Here is a 20,924-nt window from a genome sequence, read left to right on the forward strand (position 1 = left end):
TTCTGTGATTTGATCTGAATTCTGGGAAGCCGTTGTTGAGAGTCCCCTGGCTTTGAAAAACCCAGATGCTGATTTGGTATGGATGTAATGGTTGGACAGTTTGGAAATCTGTCTACTTGATCTGTTTCTCTGACTTGATAATTCTGTCTGTGTATTCTGAAGTTTGGGGTGCTGACTATTTTCCCCTGAACAAGGTAAACGATATATGTCTGACTGATTAAAGTAAGCTTGTTAACCCATTTTGAGTTGCTTTCCTTTATCAAAGCAGATCCAAGAACCTGTGCTAGCAGCTACCCTGGGAACACTGGGGTGCTTGCTGCTATACCACTGCACCACGTAGCTGCCCCCTATATCTTCTTTCACAACATGAATAATATGGAAATATGTTTTGCATGATTGCACATATATAACCTATATCAAACTTTTGGCCATCTCAGGAAGAGGGGAGGTAAGAGAGAAAATTTGGAACTCAAAATTTTTTTTAATGAATGGTTAAAGTTGTCTTTACAAGTAATTGGGGAAAAAGATTATTTTTTTTAAAAAGAAACATACTTTGCAGCCTGATCTAGTAAAAGGGACCCCAACTCCTATAGGAATCATGATATTGTAAGAGAAAAAATTATAGTAATTATAGCTATCCAACATAATGCTCTGCTTTGAGAGGTGTTAAGGACCCCATGGTTGAACAACCACCAGGTGTTGGGAAAACTATAGTGGGGCCTGCCTGATCACTAACCTACTATGTGACCTTGGGCAAGTCACCTGACAAACTGTGCCACTTCATCTGTACAATGGGTATATCACAACTTGTATTATCTACCTCATGGAAATGTTATGAGCAAAAGTGCTTGGGAGATGTGAGGTATTATAATTATGATTATTATGCAGGCTTCAAATATGTGTCTAGCAACTGGTTCTATTCTGAGGACAAGCCTAAGTCCAAAGAGGCTCATCACCCAAGGGCTGGCCACAGCAATTTATGAAACTACCCACCCAAGGCAAAGAGGGCTTGTGATCTACATCAGGAAAGGAAGTACGGATATAGATAATATCACGCATGCATGAAATGTGAAAGTTTTATTACATCAAGATGTCCAGGGAACTCCTTCCCCTAACACAGATTATTATGCTATGGATAATATTACACTTCAGGAAAAGCTCATGGTCCCTAAGGGTCATAAAATCACTAAGTGTGAGAGCCAGAATTTTAACTCAGGTCTTTCTGATTTCAAAATCAGAAAATCCACTCTCCATCATGCCAGACTGCCTCTCAGGAGTTTTAGCATAAAATAATAACTGACCTCCCTACTTCACAGGAGCATCATGAGGATTAAATAAGACAAAGGATTTGAGAGTATTTTGGATAAAAGGTTTCAGGTATTAACAAACAACACTTGCAAAATGCTCAACTTCATTAAAATCAAAGAGATCCAAATTAAAACAACTGTGTGGTACCAAGTCACACTCATCAAACAGGAAAAATAATTAAAAGCAATGAGACTCAATGCTAGTTTAGTTGTGGAAAAGCAGGTACAATTATTCATTGTTGGTAGCTCAGAAAATTTGTTGAATCTTTCTGGAGCATGCTTTTGCAGTACACAGTAAAAATTACAAAAATAATCATACCCTTTGAACCAATAATTCCACTGTTAGGAATATTCCCCAAAAATGTCATAAAAAAAAGCAAACAAAAGAGGAGTTGTCAAAGATATTCACGGCAGCATTAGATGTAATTGCAAAGCACTGGGGCTAACCTAAATATCCAGTAATGGGAGAACAGTTAAATAGATTTTTTCAGTATATTCATGTAAGAGTCTATGATACAATTAAGACTAACAAATATAAGAAATACAAAAAAGTCTTTATGAAATTATTTAAAGTGAAAAAGCAGACCCAGACAAATGAAGATGAACAAAGAATCCCAAGGAGTGGCTGAAAAGTTCTGATTAAGTTATACAATGAAATGAATTCATTTAAATGTAGATACTGAGCCAGTTTAGTCAGATATACTGATGTTCAAGATTAAGTTTTTAATTAATCATTTAACAACAACAACAAAAAGTTTTAGCTGCTTGGCTAGAAACGACTCCTCCTCTCCCTCCAGCATGGCACCCATGTTGCACCTAAGCAACATTTGGGACACAATGACTTGCCTCAGGACCTTAAACCACCCAAACCTCCCCAGAAACCAACTCCGCCACAGAAGAGCTCTCATCCCAAAGGTCCACACACAACCACTCTTTATGTGGCAAGCAGGCAGATCACATGCAAAAGACACTACCAGAGAGATTACAACTGGCCCTTACTCTTCTCGGGAGCCTGGCAACGCTGGGCTGGTCATCACATCCTCAAGTTCTTCTGCCTTTTTCTGCTCATGTTCAACTTGTGTGGTGTTCGGCTCTTCTTCCATCTTACAGTCATGAGGGGGGTTGATGATCTGCTCACTTTTGCATCAGTAAGAAGATAAGGAAAGAATGATAAGGACAGGGAGCTTGGGACTCAGTTCAGGGACAAAGAAAAAAGCGATTTAGAACAGATGGCACACCAGTTTCCCAACCACAGGTGCCAGGCTTTCTACAGGTCTTTAGCCCTCTCCTTGCCTACTCCCCAGCAATGTGAGACACAATGAGAGAGTGCAGGTCCATGCCCCATCTGGGACACAGAATTTCATAGCACCTAGTGAGATACTAAGCAGACAGCAGGCATACTTAATTGACGTTAACTGACTAGAATGCTAGTTCTTTTAAGCAGCCACAAGTGTTTAATAAAACCAATGGTCTCAAAGCCAAGGCTAAAAGCTCTGCAAGAAAGAACTTTCCACTGCCAAGGAACCAAAGGAACAAGGAGAGAAGACTGTTGTCTCTGAATCAGGTCTTCTGGTCTGACACAGGAAGTCTTCTCTGACTGCCACCTCTAATTCCCAAACTGAGTCCTGCCAAAACAACAGGTACTGTGGTGATGCTGTGGTGATGGAGGAAGGGAATAACAGCTCACATTTATATAGCTCTATAAGGTTACAAAGCACTTTCCCCAGAACAACCTTAAGAGAGGTCATACAAGCAGTACTGTCTCCATTTTACAGATGAGGCAACTCAGAGATAAAGTGTCTTGGCCATCATCTCCTGCTACTGAGCATCAGACCTAAGACTTCGACACAAGTCTCCTGGTCCAAGTCTGGCCCTCTTTCCTCTATGTGATGGTTTCTCTCCAGAAGTAGGTCTAAGGAAGAAGGAAAGCTACCCCAGCATCACCAAAAGAGTTGCCAATGCTTGCAACCACCTCTCTCTTGTGGGAAGGAAGAGCTACGGGACCAAGGGGTACTTTCTAATTCAACAGTTTCTAAGTTTCTACTCATGAAAATAAAAATACCAAATGCAGATCCAGAGCAGTGTACAGAAAGAGGGCCACGCTCCTGACTTTCCTTAAAGAAAGAGAATTCCTTTGCCAGTCACATATACAGTTACCTTACATGGCTCTCCATTAAGGCACCCTGCTGTTTACCATGACACAGAACTAAATCCAACTCTTCCCTTTCCAGGATCCAGATTAGCAGATCCTCTGGGCTGCCATCCCCTCCCTTAGACCCCCACTGACAGAGCAGAGGACTCAAACAAACCCTTACCTCTTTGGGGAGGAGGTCAGTGAAGTTGGGCTGGCCATCACATTCTGCTCTGGTTCCAGTGTCTCCCTAAACGAACCCTCCAGGGAGTGCTGCCCTTCTCCTCCCTCTTGAACATGAAAAAGGCTCTGGATTTTCTCCCTTCACATAAGGAAGAAGGTTACTATTAATCTTGAAGAGGACATCAAGGCCCCTATCTCTCAGTTTAAGTCAAAAAGGGAGAGTGAGAGGAAGGGAAGTTGCAAAGGAAGGCTTACCTGATGCACCACACTACCCTCCACCACCCTCTGGTTCCCTTCTTTCCCCCCTCCACAGAGACCCACACAGAGAAAAGCATCTCAAAGTAGGCAGAGCAAATAGGACAAGGGAGGGAGAAGGAAGAATTCTTCTGGATGAGCAACACATCCCTCCCCTCAACTCTCTAATTTGTGGGCAGGCTTCCACAGCCCATTCTTAGACAAGTCAGTTTTTTTTTGGGATACACTTACTCTTCACGTGAATGATGACTGGAGATACTGGCAGGTGGGTCTGCACCCAGTATTCTAATGCCCAAGAGAGGGGTGGATGCCAAGAGAAGAGGGAAAAGAAAATGGGGAGAAAATGATACACCTTACACAAAGGATCATCACTTTCAAAACTGCCCAAAGTTATGATTTTTAAGGAGGTAGAAAATCAATCCATTTTTGCTATCTAAAAGCTATAGGCCTTTCCCCAGGGTGAAAGTCACTGATTTATATAGCTCAGGTCTGGGATATCACTACCTCTGTAAGCCTTGGTCATTCCTGAGGTCAAAGGGACTTGTTTCAGAGGTCAGTGCTGACCCTCTCCCCCTGTAGCTTCCCTTCTACACACAAACTATCTCAGTCTTGGCACTATGCCACACATGGAAATGCTTAATCAGTTTAACACAACAATGAGGCCAGACCCCAGGACCCACAAATGGTGCAGTACGGACAAGGTCATTTTCAAAGGCATGCAACATCACTTTAAAAAAAAGTCCTGCTTAACATGAAACATCAGGGCAACAATAAATGATCCTGGGAGGTGACTGAATCCATCCTCCTTCCCTTTAGACAGGAGCCCTTAGACAGTCATCTCAGAGTTTCATATCACTGAAAAAATGAGATTTCATGTGCCATACCTCTCTCCATCACTGGACTGTTCACTCTCTGGTTCTTCCAGGTTAGACTGAGTTTGGTCTTTTTCTTCCTCTCCTGGGTCCTTGGTCTGGGGGCAACAAGCAAGGATGTTATGCTTTAGCTGGGAAAATTGAGAGAAACACTCTAAACAAAGGGGTAGCTGCTAGATATATCCCTCTGCACTCCCACTGATTCCCAAGCTTTGTGAAAAGCACCAACAATCGCAGGGCTTATATGAAGCACACATGAAAGACATTAGGGCTGTACAGGAAACAGAATCTAAGTCCACAGAATCCTATTTTTCAGAACCTCAGCAAAGTTCCCTCTCACTCCCAATTTCTTAGTTGTTCCCTTGGCCTGCTATAGGGGTCTAGGGAGAACAGATCAGCCAACGATATTCACTGAATGGTCACTGTGTACAGAGCCCTGTAGTGGGTACAATGAAAGAATACAAAACACATAGAGGGGGCGGCCAGGTAGCACAGCAAGTAAGAGCACCGGCTCCAGTGTTGAGAAGACCTGGAGATCGAATCCCGGGCTCAGACACTTAGCACCCACCCAGAAACACCTGGCCGTGTAACCTTCAGCAAGTTACTTAACCCCCAATTGCTTAGGGGTGGCCAGGTGGCTCAGCAAGTAAGAGCACCGGCTCCAGTGTCGGGATGACCTGGATCAAATCCGGGCTCAGATACTCAGCACCACACCCAGAAATAACTGGCTGTGTAACCTTGAGCAAGTTACTTAACCCCGATTGCTTTTAAAAAATAAAAAAATAAAAAAAAAACACATAGAAAGTCACTCTTTCCACCTTTGGGAAACCTTCAGTATGAGAAAAGGGAAGCATACAAACACACCCATCACCTGCACAGATTATATGCTGAGCACTAGAACTATCGTAAGCTAAAGAGGACTTAGCAGCACTGCTTAGGAAAAGGAATTTATCAAATAGCGTCACAACAGTTTATACTCTATTAGAGGATGGAAAGTTCTACCTCCAAGACCAAACACCACCAAAGCTGTGCTCCTGTGAAAGGGAAAAAGATGCCTCTTGATCCATCCATGTTACTACCAACTGCTTAGTCACCATAATTAGACAAGTATCTTCCTCATACCCAGGACCCTGCCAATAAATCTCTGTGAGATCTTCACAGCATAAAGAAAGGCCCATGAGTATCATCACACAGGAGAGAAAAAGGACTATGGGAATGTTATATGATAAGAAGGAGCCCCCTGGAGAAGATTTCAAATTCATCACTCCCAGGCCTTTGCTTTAATCCAGACATAAAACAAACAGTTCTAAAAGAAAATAAACCATAGACCTACAAATCAGCAAATGAACTTTATCTCTTCTTTCTACTCCCTTTGGCTAAGGAGAGTGTCTACTTCATATTGCCTATGGTCATAGGAAGAGCGATGAAAACAGTGCAGTTAGGAAGAAGCAGAGCTAATAAATATTTCCAAGGATGATGAAAAGTAAGGAGGCCTGGACATTTTCAAATGCTTCTCACAGAAGTAGGTGAACAACTCCAACCTACCCCAGCCCTATCTCTCAATCAGAGTAAAGTACTTTTGTCAACTGGCATTCCAAAACTAGCCATCTATAATCCTGATAAGAGTTTCTTCTGTTCTGGGACAGCAAGGGTTAATGGGGGGAGGGGAGGGGAGTTGGTGGAAGAGGAGACAGATCATTCTGTCTTCCCCCAGCTGGGGCTCCCTGGGCCCAGGCTGGCACACTGCCCTACCCTCCCTTTTTCCTACCCCTACCACCCACTGGCAGCTCAAGCTTCAGCAGCTGTGGCCCAATTCTACCATCTGGATGGGCACTGAGGGGCAGGGCCAGAACTGTGACCCCACCCCCTACCCCCAAAAATTTTTAAGGTAAAAATAGAAATGTCATCTGTGAATATCTAGTGGCATGCGTGGCAGAAGGATTCCCTGCTAGTGCTGTCACTTTTAATCACATCAGCCAGTTCAGACCCTTCAAACAATGATTCACTCCTTTCCCCACTCCTCTCCCCATTTCCAATCACAAATGTCATTACTAAAAACTGAACATTACAACAAGCCCCTTCTTCAGACCTCATAGTAGATGCCTCTTGAAGAAAAGAAAAAAAAAACCAACAACTGGACAACCCTCTGCTTTAACAAATTTAAAAACAGAAATGATTAAAAAGATAGAAAGATTATGGGCCTACATAAGTGCTCTGGTACAGAATTTTGGATTAGAATGGCCTATAAGACTAGAGAGCACAAATTCAAGATGGAATTGACCACCTGTGGGAAGGATCTCTACGAAAGATCTCTGTCCATCTGCTATAAACAAGATCAATCCTCCTGCCTAAGAGAAAAGTACAGAGAATGAACACCTAAAGATATGCTCCTAGGGCAGACCCTGAGACTGGGAACCAAACAGAATGAATACTTCAGAGAACCAGCCTAGCCAGAGGGGAAAATCAATAACCCTAAATTTATACCTAAGGGGCTACAGGGCATGTTCTATATTCCTAACCTAAAGCTACAAGGTTGTTCTCTGTCAGATTTGTATTTGGTTCCAGTTCTAAGAAAGTATGGATCTAATCCAAACAGATCCCCTTGATTCCTCAGTTATGGAAGAAGCCTCACAAGACACAGAGACAAAAGGAGCAGGATCTCAAGACCTAAGAGGAGAAAAAGAGAAAAAAAAAGAGGGAGGGGGAGAGGGAGAGAAGAAAAGAGAATGAGAGGACACAGAAAAAGAGAGAGTAGGAAAGAGAGAAGAGAAGGAGAGGGGAGGGGGAGAGAAGGGAAATGAGGAGAGAGGGAGAAGGAAGAGAGAAGACAGTGGAAAGAGGGAGAGGGGAGAAGAGGAAGGGGAGAGAAAAGGGGGAGAGAAGGAAGAAAGTTGGGAGAGAGGGAGAGGAAAAAGAGAGGAAGAGGGAAAAGGAAGAAGAGGAAGGGATATGGGAAGAAGATATCATTTAACCTTTTTTTTCTCTTTTTAACAAAGACCAGCATGTTCTTTTTTTTTTTTTTAAGAAATCGGGGTTAAGTAACTTGCTCAATTACACGGCCAGTTATTTCTGGGTGTGGTGCTGAGTATCTGAGCCCAGATTTGATCCCCAGGTCATCCTGACACTGGAGCCAGTGCTCTTACTCACTGTGCTACCTGGCCGCCCCTGACCAGCATGTTCTTGGTACCCTCAAATAAGGTTTACAGAGATTCATAACGATCACAGGTTTAGAGCTGGAGGGTACCTCAGAGGTCATTTAAATCCAACCTCTTCATTTTACAGATGAGGAAACTGAGGCCAGAGAGCTAAAGTGACTTGTCCAAGGTCACATACATAGTAAAGATTAGGATTCAAACCCAGGTCCTCTGACTCCAAATCCAGCAGTCTTTGTACTGCAAGAATTCTAAACAAATGAGCAAAACTATCAAGTGTTCTACATATCCAACTAAAGAGTCTGTGAGATTCCTTTCTTAGCTTCAAAACATCTCATTTTTAGCTCTGGCTACAGAAAATTCAAAGCTATGAATCTCTTCATTTATCACAGGGACAAAGACTGAGTTTCTTGATGAAATCTAGAATTGTTTGGAGGGTGTTAATTACTGAGGCAAAGGCACATTAGGTCTAGCAAGGATGTACCTCTTTCAACCCTAAATTCACATCAGCCTCTCTTGCTTGAATCTTCTGGACTAGGAACCTCAGTATAACTTGAGAAGGATTTTGAAACTATTAGGTCTTTTTTCTATCAACAGATATTTATAGGGGCTATATCACAGCTTCCTTCTTCAGAACCTGGCATTGAAGGGCTTAATAGCATGTTATGTATTAGCTCTTAACAGAGAAAATAAATCTCTTTATTATAATTTTTATTATAATTTCTTTATTATAATTTTTGGAGCATCATTATTAGTTAATGTTCACTGAGTGAAGACTATGTCTTAGCAGAGTTGAGATACAATCTAGCCTATAACTACTTAGTAAGAAAAGGAGATTCAAGAGGATTCATAAAGTAGCCTGCTGTTTCTGATTCTTCTCCCTAATACTGCCTTAGCTAAAGGAAACATATTTGTCTCAAAAAATATCTGTCAACTTTTGATTCATGTGACCAAACAAGATGATGGACTGAACATTTTCTCCAGCCCCCATTAGCTCTCAACTCAACCCCCAAGAGCAAACATACAACGGAGATAGAGGAAATACCGTTAAATCCACAGGACAGGATAAAAGCCTTATGAATTAACATTGGAGAACCCTAGTCTTCAATGTGCTTGCTCAGCACCCCACCCCTATCAGCCTCGATGCTACTCTGACAGAGAAGCACAAATCAACCCAAAGACTTGTGCCTGGGACTCACAAAAGTATTCTCTTCCCCCTGTAGAGACTTTGCCATCACACTCCACCCAACTGTAACAAGCAAAAACACAGACTCTGCCTAGCCACAATGGGGGTGGGAGAGGATAGAGGAGGAGAGACATGTAGGTCAAGGAGCCAGCAAAAGTGACAGATACTTCCTAAAGGAAAAGGAATGGAAATCCAGTCTAGGTCAGCCCTGTCCCCCCACAGAAACCACTTAGGGTAGGGACCAAAGCAAGGCGGATGAAAATTAGATTCCCCCCAGCAGGGGGAGACTGACTGAGGCAGCTTTGCACTCCAATCCTAGAGGTATACCCAGTGTCAAAGAGGGAGAAGTCAAAAATTCAGTGATGCAAATACAAAGAAAAAAAGGTGAAACACCAGATTTTAAGAGGAGAAAAAGTCAATTAAAAATCTAAAGCAAATGAGAAAAGATAGAAAGATAAATTCCATTTAAAATAACTGTAGACAATATAAAACACATGCGAGTCTACCTGCCAAGATAAACCAAGGAACTAAATGAATGCAATTACAAAACACTTTTCACACAAATAAAGACAGATCTAAACAATGGGAGAAACATTAATTGCTTATGGATAGGCTAAGTCAATATAATTTTTAAAAATTTACAGTTCTACCTAAGTTAATTTATTTATTCAGTGCCATACTAATCAAAGTACCAAAGAATTATTTTAAGAGCTAGAAAAAAAAAATAAAATTCACCTAGAAAACCAAAAGGTCAAGAATGTCATGGGAATCAATGAAAAAAATGTAAAAGAAAACAGCCAGGGGGCGGCTAGGTGGTGCAGCGAATAGAGGCCTTGGAGTTAGGAGCCCTGAGTTCAAATCCGACCTCAGACACTTAGCACAAAAACTAGCTGTGTGATCTTGGGCAAGTCACTTAAACCCCAACTGTCCTCCAAAAAGCAAAACAAAAGAGAGAGAAGAAAACAGTCAGCAATACCAGATTTCAAACTATATTATAAAGCAGTAATTCTGAAAATAATCTCATACTGTCTAAGAAACAGAGTGATGAGACTAGGTACATAATACACAGTTGCAAACAACCATGGCAATCTAGTGTTTGATAAACTCAAAAATCCAAACTTTTGATATAAGAACTCACAATTGAACAAAAATTGCTGGGAAAACTACAAAGTGATTTGGTAAAAACTAGGCATAGAACAGTATCTCATACAGTGTAGTAAGATGAGGTCAAAATGGAAAAATTATTTAGATATAAATTAGGGGACCATGAGAAAATTTGTTAGATAAGGGAAGAATTTATGATCAAACAAGAGATACAGAGGATCATAGGAAGTAAAATGGATAATTTTGATTTCATGAAATTAAAAAGCTTTTGCACAAACAAAACTAATGCAAGTAAAATTAGAAGGAAAATAGGAAAAGGGGGGAGGGGGAATTTTACAGCAAGTCTCTCTGATAAAGGCATCATTTCTCAAATACTTAGGGAACTTAGCCAAATTTATAAAAATAGAGCCACTCCTCACTGGATAAATGGTCAAAGGATATGAACAGGCAGTTTTCAGAAGAAGAAATCAAAGCTTTCAATAGTCACATTAAAAAATGCTCTCAGTCATTGCTGATTAGAAAAATGCAAATTAAAACAACTCTTGAGAGACAACTTCATACCTATCAAATTGGCTAACATGGCAGAAAAGGAAAATGACAAATTCTAGAGGGGATGTGGAAAAACTAGGACGTTAAGGCATTCTTGGTAAAGTTGTAAACTAATCCAATCATTCTGAAAAACAATCAGTAACTGACAAAAAGACTATAAAATTGTGCAAACTCTCTGGCCAACAATACCCACTGCGAAGTCTACATACAAAAGAAATCAAAGAAAAGGGAAAAGGACTTATTTGTACAAAAATATTTATAGCAGTTCTTTTTGGAAGGGCAACGAGTTGGAAATCAAGGGCCCATTACTGGGGAATGGCTGAACATGCTCTAATATATGATCATGATGGCATACTATTGTCCTATAAGAAATGATGAGAAGAATAGCTTCAGAAAAACCTGGGAAAACTTATATGAACTCATGCAAAGTGAAATGAGAAGAAGTAAGAGAACACTGTACACAGTACAATGCACAGTAACAGCAAAGTCATAAGGATGATCAACTGTGAAAGACTGAGCTACTCTGATCAAGACTATGGTCCAAGATAATTCCAAAGGACCCATAATGAAAACATGCTATCCACCTCCAGAGAAAGAACTGATGAACTCTGAGTGAAGACTGAAGTATACATTTTTTAAACTTTTATTATTTTTCCCTTTTGTCTGTTTTCTTTTGCAACATAGCTAATATGTATATATGCTTTGCATGACTTCACATTTGATATAAATTGATATAAAATTGCTTGCCTTCTCAAGAACGAGGAAGGGATAGGAAGGAAAGACAGAATTTGGAACTCAAATTTTTAAAAAATGAAGTTAAAAAATCTTCGTTGGGAAATATTTAATGAAATAAATAAAAATTTATTGGAAAAAACTCTAGAGCTCAGATAAACATTGAGGCTGCTAAAATTAGAAGAAAGGATGAGTATTAAATCCTCAAAGAGATTATGAAGTTCTCTTAACAAATATTATAAGACATAGGAAATTGAACTGAATCCTGACAAAACATAGAACCCAGTGGAATTCTAAAAGATCACAGAATGACAAAATATTCCAGAATGGTTTAAAAGAGAAATGAAAACCATACGAGAAGTAGTCAGAACAAATGTCAGAACATCTAGTCTTCACTGACATAATTAGCAGACTTGAATCCACAACAGCAGGTTTCTCCAAAAAAACTAAAAAGAAGATAACAGATCTTAGAACACAAAGATATTAAAATAAGAGTCAACTGGAAGAAAAGAAGCAAAAGGCAATAATGCTAAAAGAATAAAAGATCTTGATTAAAGCAAAAGCCATTGACTTTAAAGACAGACTACACAAAGACAACTTAAGAATCATAGATGCCCCAAGAAGAACATGACAAAGAAAAAACCTTTGCAACACAGAGCAGGAAAAAATACAAGAAAGTTGCCCAGAACTTCTAAACAAAGAGAACAATGGACCAGTTGAAAAAATCCATAGCTCACCTCTAAAGAAAACCTACACTTCAAACTCCAAGACACATAGTTAAATTTAACAATTTTAAGCACATACAACAAATTCTGCAAAAGGTTATAAGAAATTCAAAACAGAATGTCACAGATAGAATATGTAAACATTACAGAAATGGAACTACCAGAATATTCAACACCCATTAAAAACCACAAAAGGAAATAAAATAATATATATTCTGAAAAGCAAAGATGCCTAAGATGTAGCCTAAAAAATTATGAACTAAAAACCTGAACCTCATCAAAAATAAAAAAGATGGACATTTAATTTTTTAAAAAAAGAGAGACACTTAAAGACATTTAAGAAAAGATTTTTTAAAATGAGCAGGATATTCAACTTACAACAACAATATCAAACAACAGAAATACAAGAAGGGAAAATAAGTATAACAACCAAGGAAACAATAATAAACTTAATTATTCTTTCTCTAGAGACTTTTTTTAAAAAAGAGAAAGACCAGCATATGGGGTTAAAAAAACAGAAATTTTTTTCAGTGTACAAGGAAAGATGAAAACATAATTTAAAAAAATAAAAGATGTGAGAGTAGAAGGAGAGAAATCAAGCACCACTGACATCCTATAGGTAAAGTATTTTACTTTGTGAGGGAAAAAATGTGGAAGGGAAGGGCTTATAAATGGGAAGTGTGGAAGAGGAAGACAAAGGGGAATGTGAGATCAAAATCCATAGTGGACAATAAATAAAAGATAATTCCTATAGCATCTCAGAAAGAAGAGAACTGCAGAAGAATGGAAGAGATGGCAGAAAAGAGGAACTGAAACTGTGGGAATGAAAAGGGAGGTCTCAAGCCAACTAGGGGAGGAAGTCCCACTGAAGAGCCCTCACAAAACACACTCAGAAAACTACTTCCTCTGGGAAACTGTTGTGCCTCCACAGACAATCCTGCCCAAGAGAAGGAGTCTTAGACTCCTGTGGCAACTAGCACTCAGGAGGATGAGAGGACATGGACATGGACATGGATTAGATCACATGAGATATAGGAAGGAGAATGACTGTGAAGAGTGCAGGAAATAGAATTAGACACAGAACAATTTCTACCATAAGGCACTGCTTCTATCTTCATAACTTCCTTCATGAACTGATACTTCTAATAATGGAAAGCAGTATGGCAAGAATTAGGCATAGACCAATATCTTACACCATTTATCAAGATAAGGTAAAAATGGATACATAGACCTAGATATAAAGAGAGATATTACAAGAAAATTTGAAAAACATGGAACATATTACTTATCAGATTTATGGATAGGCAAACAATTTATGAACAAACAAGAAATAGAGAGCAGAGTGAGGTATAAAATGGGTAATACCAATTATATTAAATTTAAAAGGCTTTGTAAAATAAAACAAATGAAGCCAAGATCAAAAGGAGAGCAGAAAATTTGGGGAAAAATTTTTAAGGATAGTTTCTCAGATACAGATCTCATGTCTCAAATATATAAAGAACTTTGTAAAATCTCTAATAATACAAGTCATTTTCCAATTGATCAAAGGATATGAACAGGCAGTTTTCCAGTGAAGAAATCAAAATAATTTATAGTCATATGAAAAGAATGCTCTAAATCATTATTGATTAGAGAAACGCAAATTAAAACAACCTTGAGATACCATTTTACAGCCTGTTGTTTGTCCCATCAGATTGGCTAAAATGACTGAAGGGGAAAGTGACAAATGTTGGAAGGGATGTGGAAAAATTGGAACACTCATTTTTATTGTTGATGGAATTGTGAATTAATCCAACCATTCTGGAGAGCAATCTGGAATTGTGCCCAAAGAGCTATTAAACTGCCTATACCCTTTGACCCAGACATACCACTGCTAGGTCTAATTCCAAAGATGATTACGGAGAAAAGGAAATGAATCAATACGTTCTAAAATATTTGTAGCAGCTCTCACTGTAGTGGCAAAGAACCAGAAATTGTGGGGATGCCTACCAATTGGGGAATGGCTGAACAAGTTGTGGTATATGATTGTGATGGAATACTACTGTGCTATAAGAAATGATGAGTTCTAAGATCTTAGAAAAACATGGATAGACTTGTACTAAATGATGAAGAGAAAAATGAGCAGAGCCAAGAGAACATTGTATACAGTAACAGCAATACTGTTTTAAGAACAACTCTGAGCAAATAAGTCATTTTGACTATTATAAATACCTAAATTAACTACAAAGGATATATGAAGGAAGATACTATCTGCATCTAGAAAAAGAACTGATAAATATAAGTGTATATAGAATGATTTTACATCTATATACATATACGTATTTGTGTCTAATACTAGCCATCTCTAGAGGGGGGGTAGAGAAGGAAGAAAAAGAAATTTACATGATAACTTTATTATTTATTTAAAAGGAACAGCAAATTGCACATAATAGATTGGCAGTTTCATAGGTAGTCATCTTTTTTTATTATATTATGTTATGGAAATGCTTGTTTTATTCCATAAATTAAAAATTAAATTAAATTTTTAAAAAAAGAATAAGGCATGACAGAAAAAAGGAATGATGGAGCAATATCTACATAGAAACTGGTTGGAAGAAGGAAGCCAGATTTAGTATTTCAGAAGCTTGAACTCCATGACAAACACTAAGAGATTAAAGAAGGAATAATGATATAGATTAGGGGGCAAGGAGGTCTGGCAAACTATGACTTGAGTGCTGTGCTACCAATTTATATAGACCACAAACTGGAGAATAAAATTCAGAATGGCCAAGAATGGAAAAGGATTAATAATGACAACAAAGTTAAAAAAAAATTCTTCTTGGACAGAAAAAGAAAAAAAAACCTAACAAACAAAAGATGTTGGGAGGAGGAGAGATTTCAAACTAACCACATTTAATGGAACTGAGGAAAATAAGAAGGTGAAAAAAGGAAGAATTAGATAATCAAATTAAAAGAAAGAAAAAGAAATCAATAGTTTAAGTAAAACCACACAACTAGGAAAAAGGTACAACAAAGGGAGAAATAGGGAGACATTATGGAATAAAAGAGAGCCTGTGAGAAAGAGTTAAAGCAAAGTAGTTTAAACAAAACTAACAGTAGGACCAAAGTACTAACTTTAAAAGAGGCAAGGAAACAAACACACAAACAAAAAAGCCTTAAAAAAAAATACTAATGAAATACAAAATGGAGGAAAACATAAACCTAATTCTCATAATTTTATAGATGAATGAATTCAATAAACCAAAAAACTGAAAGACAAGAATGAATAAGAAAATAATGTCCCATAATCTATTGCTTATAAGAACATATCCCAAAAAGCAAAGATATAGACTTAAAATGAATGGCTAGAAGAAAATGTACTATGAATGCATCAGTTGAATCCAAAAAGGTAGGAGTTGCCATCATGATATAAGACAAAACAAAAATAAAAATTTACGACATAAACAAAGATAAAAAAATTAAACTACCCTTAAAGAAAGCAGATAACAAATCAATATTAATATTAAACTTCTATGCCCAAATGGCATAACTTTGTAAAGGAAAAATTAATTGAACTTCAAAAAAATAAAAGATAGTAACATAATAATAGGAGGAGACTTTAATGCTCTTTCAGAGTTGGACAAATCTAACAGAAAGATAAACAAAAGAGAAAATACAAATTGAACCACTGTAGAACTTAGAGCTAAAAGACTTATAACATCTTTTGAATATACTCCTAGCAAATATACATATTTTTCAGACCGACATGGCATTTTTACAAAAATGGATCATGTACTAGAGCACAACAAATTTCAGATAAATACAAAATAATGAAATACTAAACACATCCTTTAAAGACTATAAGGCTAAGAATAGGTACTGGACCTGTGATTTCATGGGTATAGGGAACTCTGGTGAAGAAAGTCCCTCTTTTAAATTCAGATTGGCACCTTTGCCTAGAGTACTGAAACAAGTACTAAAGAAACTCTTAGGGTCAAAGCACTAGTATACAGCAAAGACAAGACTTGAATCCAAGTTTTCCTGACTTCCAGGAAAGTTCTCTGTACACTGTCCCTTTATATGCTGTCCCTTTATAGACCATAATATAATGTTAAAAAACATAAACAACTCAGGGAACACAAACAAAAGACAGAACTAAATGGAAAGTTAATAATGAAGTTCTAAATCATGAGCCAAATAACAAATGACAGAAAAAAATTAATAACTACATGAAAGACAATGATAAGGAGATAATACACCAAAATTTCTAAGACACAGATAAAGCAATTCTCAGAAGAGAAATGAAATCTCTAAAAAAAAATACATTAACAAAACAAAAAAATTTAATGAAATTTTTATTTTAAAAAATTAGGAAGCCGAAAAATAAATTCAAAACAAGCACAAAAGAGAAAATCTTGAACATTAGAGGAGAAACAGATAAGTTAAAAACTAAAAAGATTACAGAACTGATAAAAAAAAAAGATGGTTCTATAAACTGACTAAATTACTGAAAAATCTTTAGCCAACCTGATTAAAAAGAAAGCAGAAAAACAAATTAACAAAATAAAGAACAAGATGAAATCACCACACCAAAAGAAATAAAAAGAGAAATGTTAGAACCTACAATGCATACTTACGTGCCAAGAAAACCAAGAATATTAAAGAAATAGAGGGTTACATTCAAAGATACATAATATCCAAACTCAGAAATAACAAATGGTAAATAACTCAATTTCAGAAAAGGAAACAGAACTAACTGTAAAGAAACAACAAAAGAAAAAAACTCCTAGTAAAGATAGATTTTCATCATCATAACTAGTATTTATATAGTACCTACCACCTACAAGGCACTGTGCTAAACATTATCTCACTTTACCCTCACAACAACCCTAGGAGGTAGGTGCTATTATCATCCCCATTTTACAACTGCAAAAAGTAAAAGCAGATGGAAGTTAACTGATTTGCCCAAGATCACACACAGCTAGAGAACACATTTGAACTCAGTCAGGTCTTCCTGACTGAAAGCTCAACACTCTACTAACTGAGCCAACTAGTTGCCTCTATAATTTTTAAAGAGCAATTAATATCTTTGCTATACAAATTATTCTCAAAAACAGAAAATCACCCTACCAAACTCTTTGAGACAAACATAATACTAAAACCTAAACCAAGGAGGGATAAAGCAAAGAAAGAGAGCTATAGACCAATGAATACTAATTCAAACATTTTAAATAAAATCCTGGCAAAAAGATTACATCAACTTATGATAAAAGTCACTTATTATAATCAAGTTATATTTTTACCAGGAATGAAAGGATAGTTCAACATCAGGAAAACAATTAACTCAAAAATGAATCATTAAAAACAGAGATATCTAAAACTACATGATATCTGAATAGAGGCAGAAAAAGCCTTTTACATAGCACAGCACTCATTTATGCTAAAGAAAAAAAAGCCACAAAATAGCATGGGTATAGAGTAATCTTTCTTTAATACAACAAAAATCAATCTAAAACCAAAAGCAAATGTTATATATAATGGGAAAAAAAACTAGAAGTTTTCCCAATAAATACAGGAACAAAGCAAGAAAACTCCCTTTCCCAGCTATTATTTGATATAGTTCTACAAATAATAGCAATAGCAAAAAGAAGAGAAAGAAATTAAAGGCATAAAGGTAGGTAAAGAGGAGATAAAACTATCCCTATCTATTGATAATATGATGGTTTGTTTGGAAAATACTCAGGAATCAGCTAAGAAAATAAATGAGACAACAGCTTCAGCTAAAAAATATACCCACAAAAATCAATAACATTTCAATGTATCAATAACAAAATTCAGAAAAGAAGAATAGAAAAAGAAGTGCTATTCAAAGTAACTACAAAACACACAAAATATTTAGGAGTCAGTCTACTAAATCACCCTCAATACCTGCACAGTTTCAATTATAAGATGCTCCTTATAGAAATGAAGGATAACCTAAATAGTTGGAGGAATATTCAGTACTTGTGGCTGGTCTGTGGCAATAAAATAAAATGACAATACTACCAAAGCTAATTTATAGATTTAATACTATACCTAACTACCATAAGGATACTTTACAGGGCTAAACAAAATATTTTTTTTTTAATTCACTGGTAGAAACAAAAAATTTGTAGACTCTTAAGAGAAATACTTGGGGGAAAAGGTAAGAATGAAGAAATATTATCACTTGTGCATCTCAAACTATATTATAAAGCAGCAATCATCAAAATCATTTGGTACTTGTTAAAAAATTAAAAAGTAGGGGAGGCCAGGTGGTGCAGTGAGTAAAGCACAGGCCCCGGAGTCAGGAGGACCCGAGTTCGGTTCCGGCCTCAGACACTTAACACCCACACAAAAAAACTAGCTGTGTAACCTTGGGCAAGTTACTTAACCCCAACTGCCCTCCAAAAGGCAAAAAAAAAATTAGAAAGTAGATCAGTAGACAAGCTAGATAAGGAAAAATCAGAAATAACTGAACTCAACAAACCAGTGTTCAATAAACCAAAAAAACAAATTGCCTAGTAAAGAATTTCCTATCTTATAAGAACTGTTGGGAAAACCAGAAATTAGTCTAGAAGAAACTGGTCTTAGATCAACATCTTAACACCATATTCCACAATAAATTCAAAATAGAAACATGATCTGAATATTAAAGATCACAGCATAAAAAACTAGAAAGGAAAATAGATCATATGCCTTTCAGAGCTACGAAGAAAGTAAATGCTTAAACAAGGGATGGAGACAATTACAAAAGATAAAACAGATAATTTTGACTACACAAAACTGAAAAGCTTTTACAGGAAACATGATAAGAAGGGTAGCAGCTGACTGAGGAAAATCTTTTTATCAAATATCCCTGATAAAAGTCTATCAACAACAGTATGATTAAAGAATCCTACAAATCACTAAAAAGTGATTCATAAAGAGCACTAGTAAGGTACTGATCAAAACAACACAGAGGTTTCACCTCAGACCCCCAAAACTGGCAAAGATGACAAAAAATGGGAATAGTCAAAGTTGGAGGAATCGTGGAAAGACAAGCACACACTAATGCATTGTTGGTGGAGCTATGAACTGGTGCAGTCTATAAAGCAATTCGGAATTATTCAAATAAAGTGACTAAAATGACCCCAGAGATTCTATTGCTAGACTTATATCCCAAGAAGGTCAATGACAATAAGAAAGGCTTCTCCAGATGCACCAAAATATTTATAGCAGCACTTTTTCTGGTAGCACAGATCTAGAAATAAATAGATGTCCATCAAGTGGAGAATGGCTAAACAAATTATGGTACATGAATGTAATAGACTATTTCTGTTCTGTAAGAAGCAACAAAAATAATGAATATGAAGAAATATGGAAAGATGCATACAAAATAATGCAAAAAAACAAGCAGACCCAGAACAATAAAACATAAAATGACTACAACAATATAAATAAAAAGAACAAGCTTGACCCCCAAAGAAGACAAGAGAAGAATATGAGAAAACACTCCTTTCCTTCCTACCCCCATTTCTTCCCAAAAGTGGGGAATCCAAAGGTGTGGAACATGTATGCAACTTCAGACTTTTCCTGTTATGATAGGCAGAATGGGCCCCACCGGTGTCCCTGAGCCAAGATTCCGTTCAACTTACCTCCAAGACGGGTCCATCCAAGACTGGGGACAAACCATCTATATCCAGCAGTTGTTCAGAGATCCGACTTTGAAAACCAAAGTCCTAAAGGTAGAGGACGTAAGGGTATGAATTCCTAACTCAAAGGGAATTCTAAATCTACTACACACCCTAATCCTCACTGTTCTCCACCATGGTCAGAAGGAGCCAGAGCCCCACCCAATTACTGCTGCATCCCTTTCTTCCTGAGGCATGAGTAGGCTTATAGAAGAATTATTGTAGTTGTCACTCAGTCATTTCAGTCTCATCTGACCCATCGTGAGCTCATTTGGGATTTTCTTGGCAAAAATACTGGAATTGTTTGCCATCTCCTCCAACCCATTTTACAGATGAGGAACTGTGGCAAACAGGGTTAAATGATTTACCCAGGGTCACATAGCTAAGTGTCTGAAGTCATATTTAAACTCAGGTCTTCTTAACTCTAGGACTGGCCCTCTACTGTGCCACCTACCTGCCCTGACAGAAGAATCCCTAATCTTAACAAAGGGATTTGGGTGCTATGAAAGTTAGGGAAAAGCAACTGCCTACATTTAAATATAGACATAAATTTGTTCCAGGAGGTATCAGCCCACAGGCACACACCCCACTGCTCTCTCAGTCTGAGTGTTCCTCTTTGACAGCTAGAGGACTGCTACCTGACCACATGCTAATTAGAACAGCTTAGCCATTAGCACTGATAAATTTATAACATGATTCTCAGCCAAGACTCTGGTCCTGATGCCCATAGTTCTTTCTATCCACAACCCAAAGATGCTTGAGGTTGTCCTCCTTTACAAAGAAAATTCCTTTTTAAAAAGGTCAGGTTCATTCTTCCATAGGCCTTGCTAATATGGTGACTCTTCTCAGACCATACTTACCAATGACATTCTGGCCCTCTACACTCTACTTCTAGTTTTCTGTAGTCTTCCTATCCAGTAATAGTTCTGTTTTGGCTTGGATCCCATCCTAATTTTCCCCAGTCTTTGTAAATCTGTAGGGTAGTTAGCCACAGGAGGCCTACGAGCTCTTAATTCCTTCATTTTTCTTCCTAATCTCACAGCTCTTTTTTTTTTTTT

General features: G+C 37.5%; 1 protein-coding gene across 2 annotated transcripts in view; it reads right to left on the bottom strand.

Moving 5' to 3' along the window:
* CEP164 (centrosomal protein 164) overlaps window positions 1–20,924 on the bottom strand; it is an 81,189-nt gene that overhangs the window by 28,094 nt on the left and 32,171 nt on the right. For both annotated transcript variants that reach the window (XM_069080637.1, XM_069080636.1), the window contains exons 10-14: window positions 19,831–19,914; window positions 4,761–4,846; window positions 4,108–4,161; window positions 3,623–3,760; window positions 2,307–2,444 (exon numbers count right to left, since the gene is read on the bottom strand). In XM_069080637.1, the coding sequence (XP_068936738.1) occupies window positions 2,307–2,444; window positions 3,623–3,760; window positions 4,108–4,161; window positions 4,761–4,846; window positions 19,831–19,914 (500 nt within the window). The remainder of the gene's footprint in view (window positions 1–2,306; window positions 2,445–3,622; window positions 3,761–4,107; window positions 4,162–4,760; window positions 4,847–19,830; window positions 19,915–20,924) is intronic.

The sequence above is a fragment of the Petaurus breviceps genome, unplaced genomic scaffold (assembly GCF_028583685.1).
Source record: "Petaurus breviceps papuanus isolate PSGF00001 unplaced genomic scaffold, PetGlider_PUasm1.0 91133, whole genome shotgun sequence".
Lineage (NCBI taxonomy): Eukaryota > Metazoa > Chordata > Mammalia > Diprotodontia > Petauridae > Petaurus > Petaurus breviceps.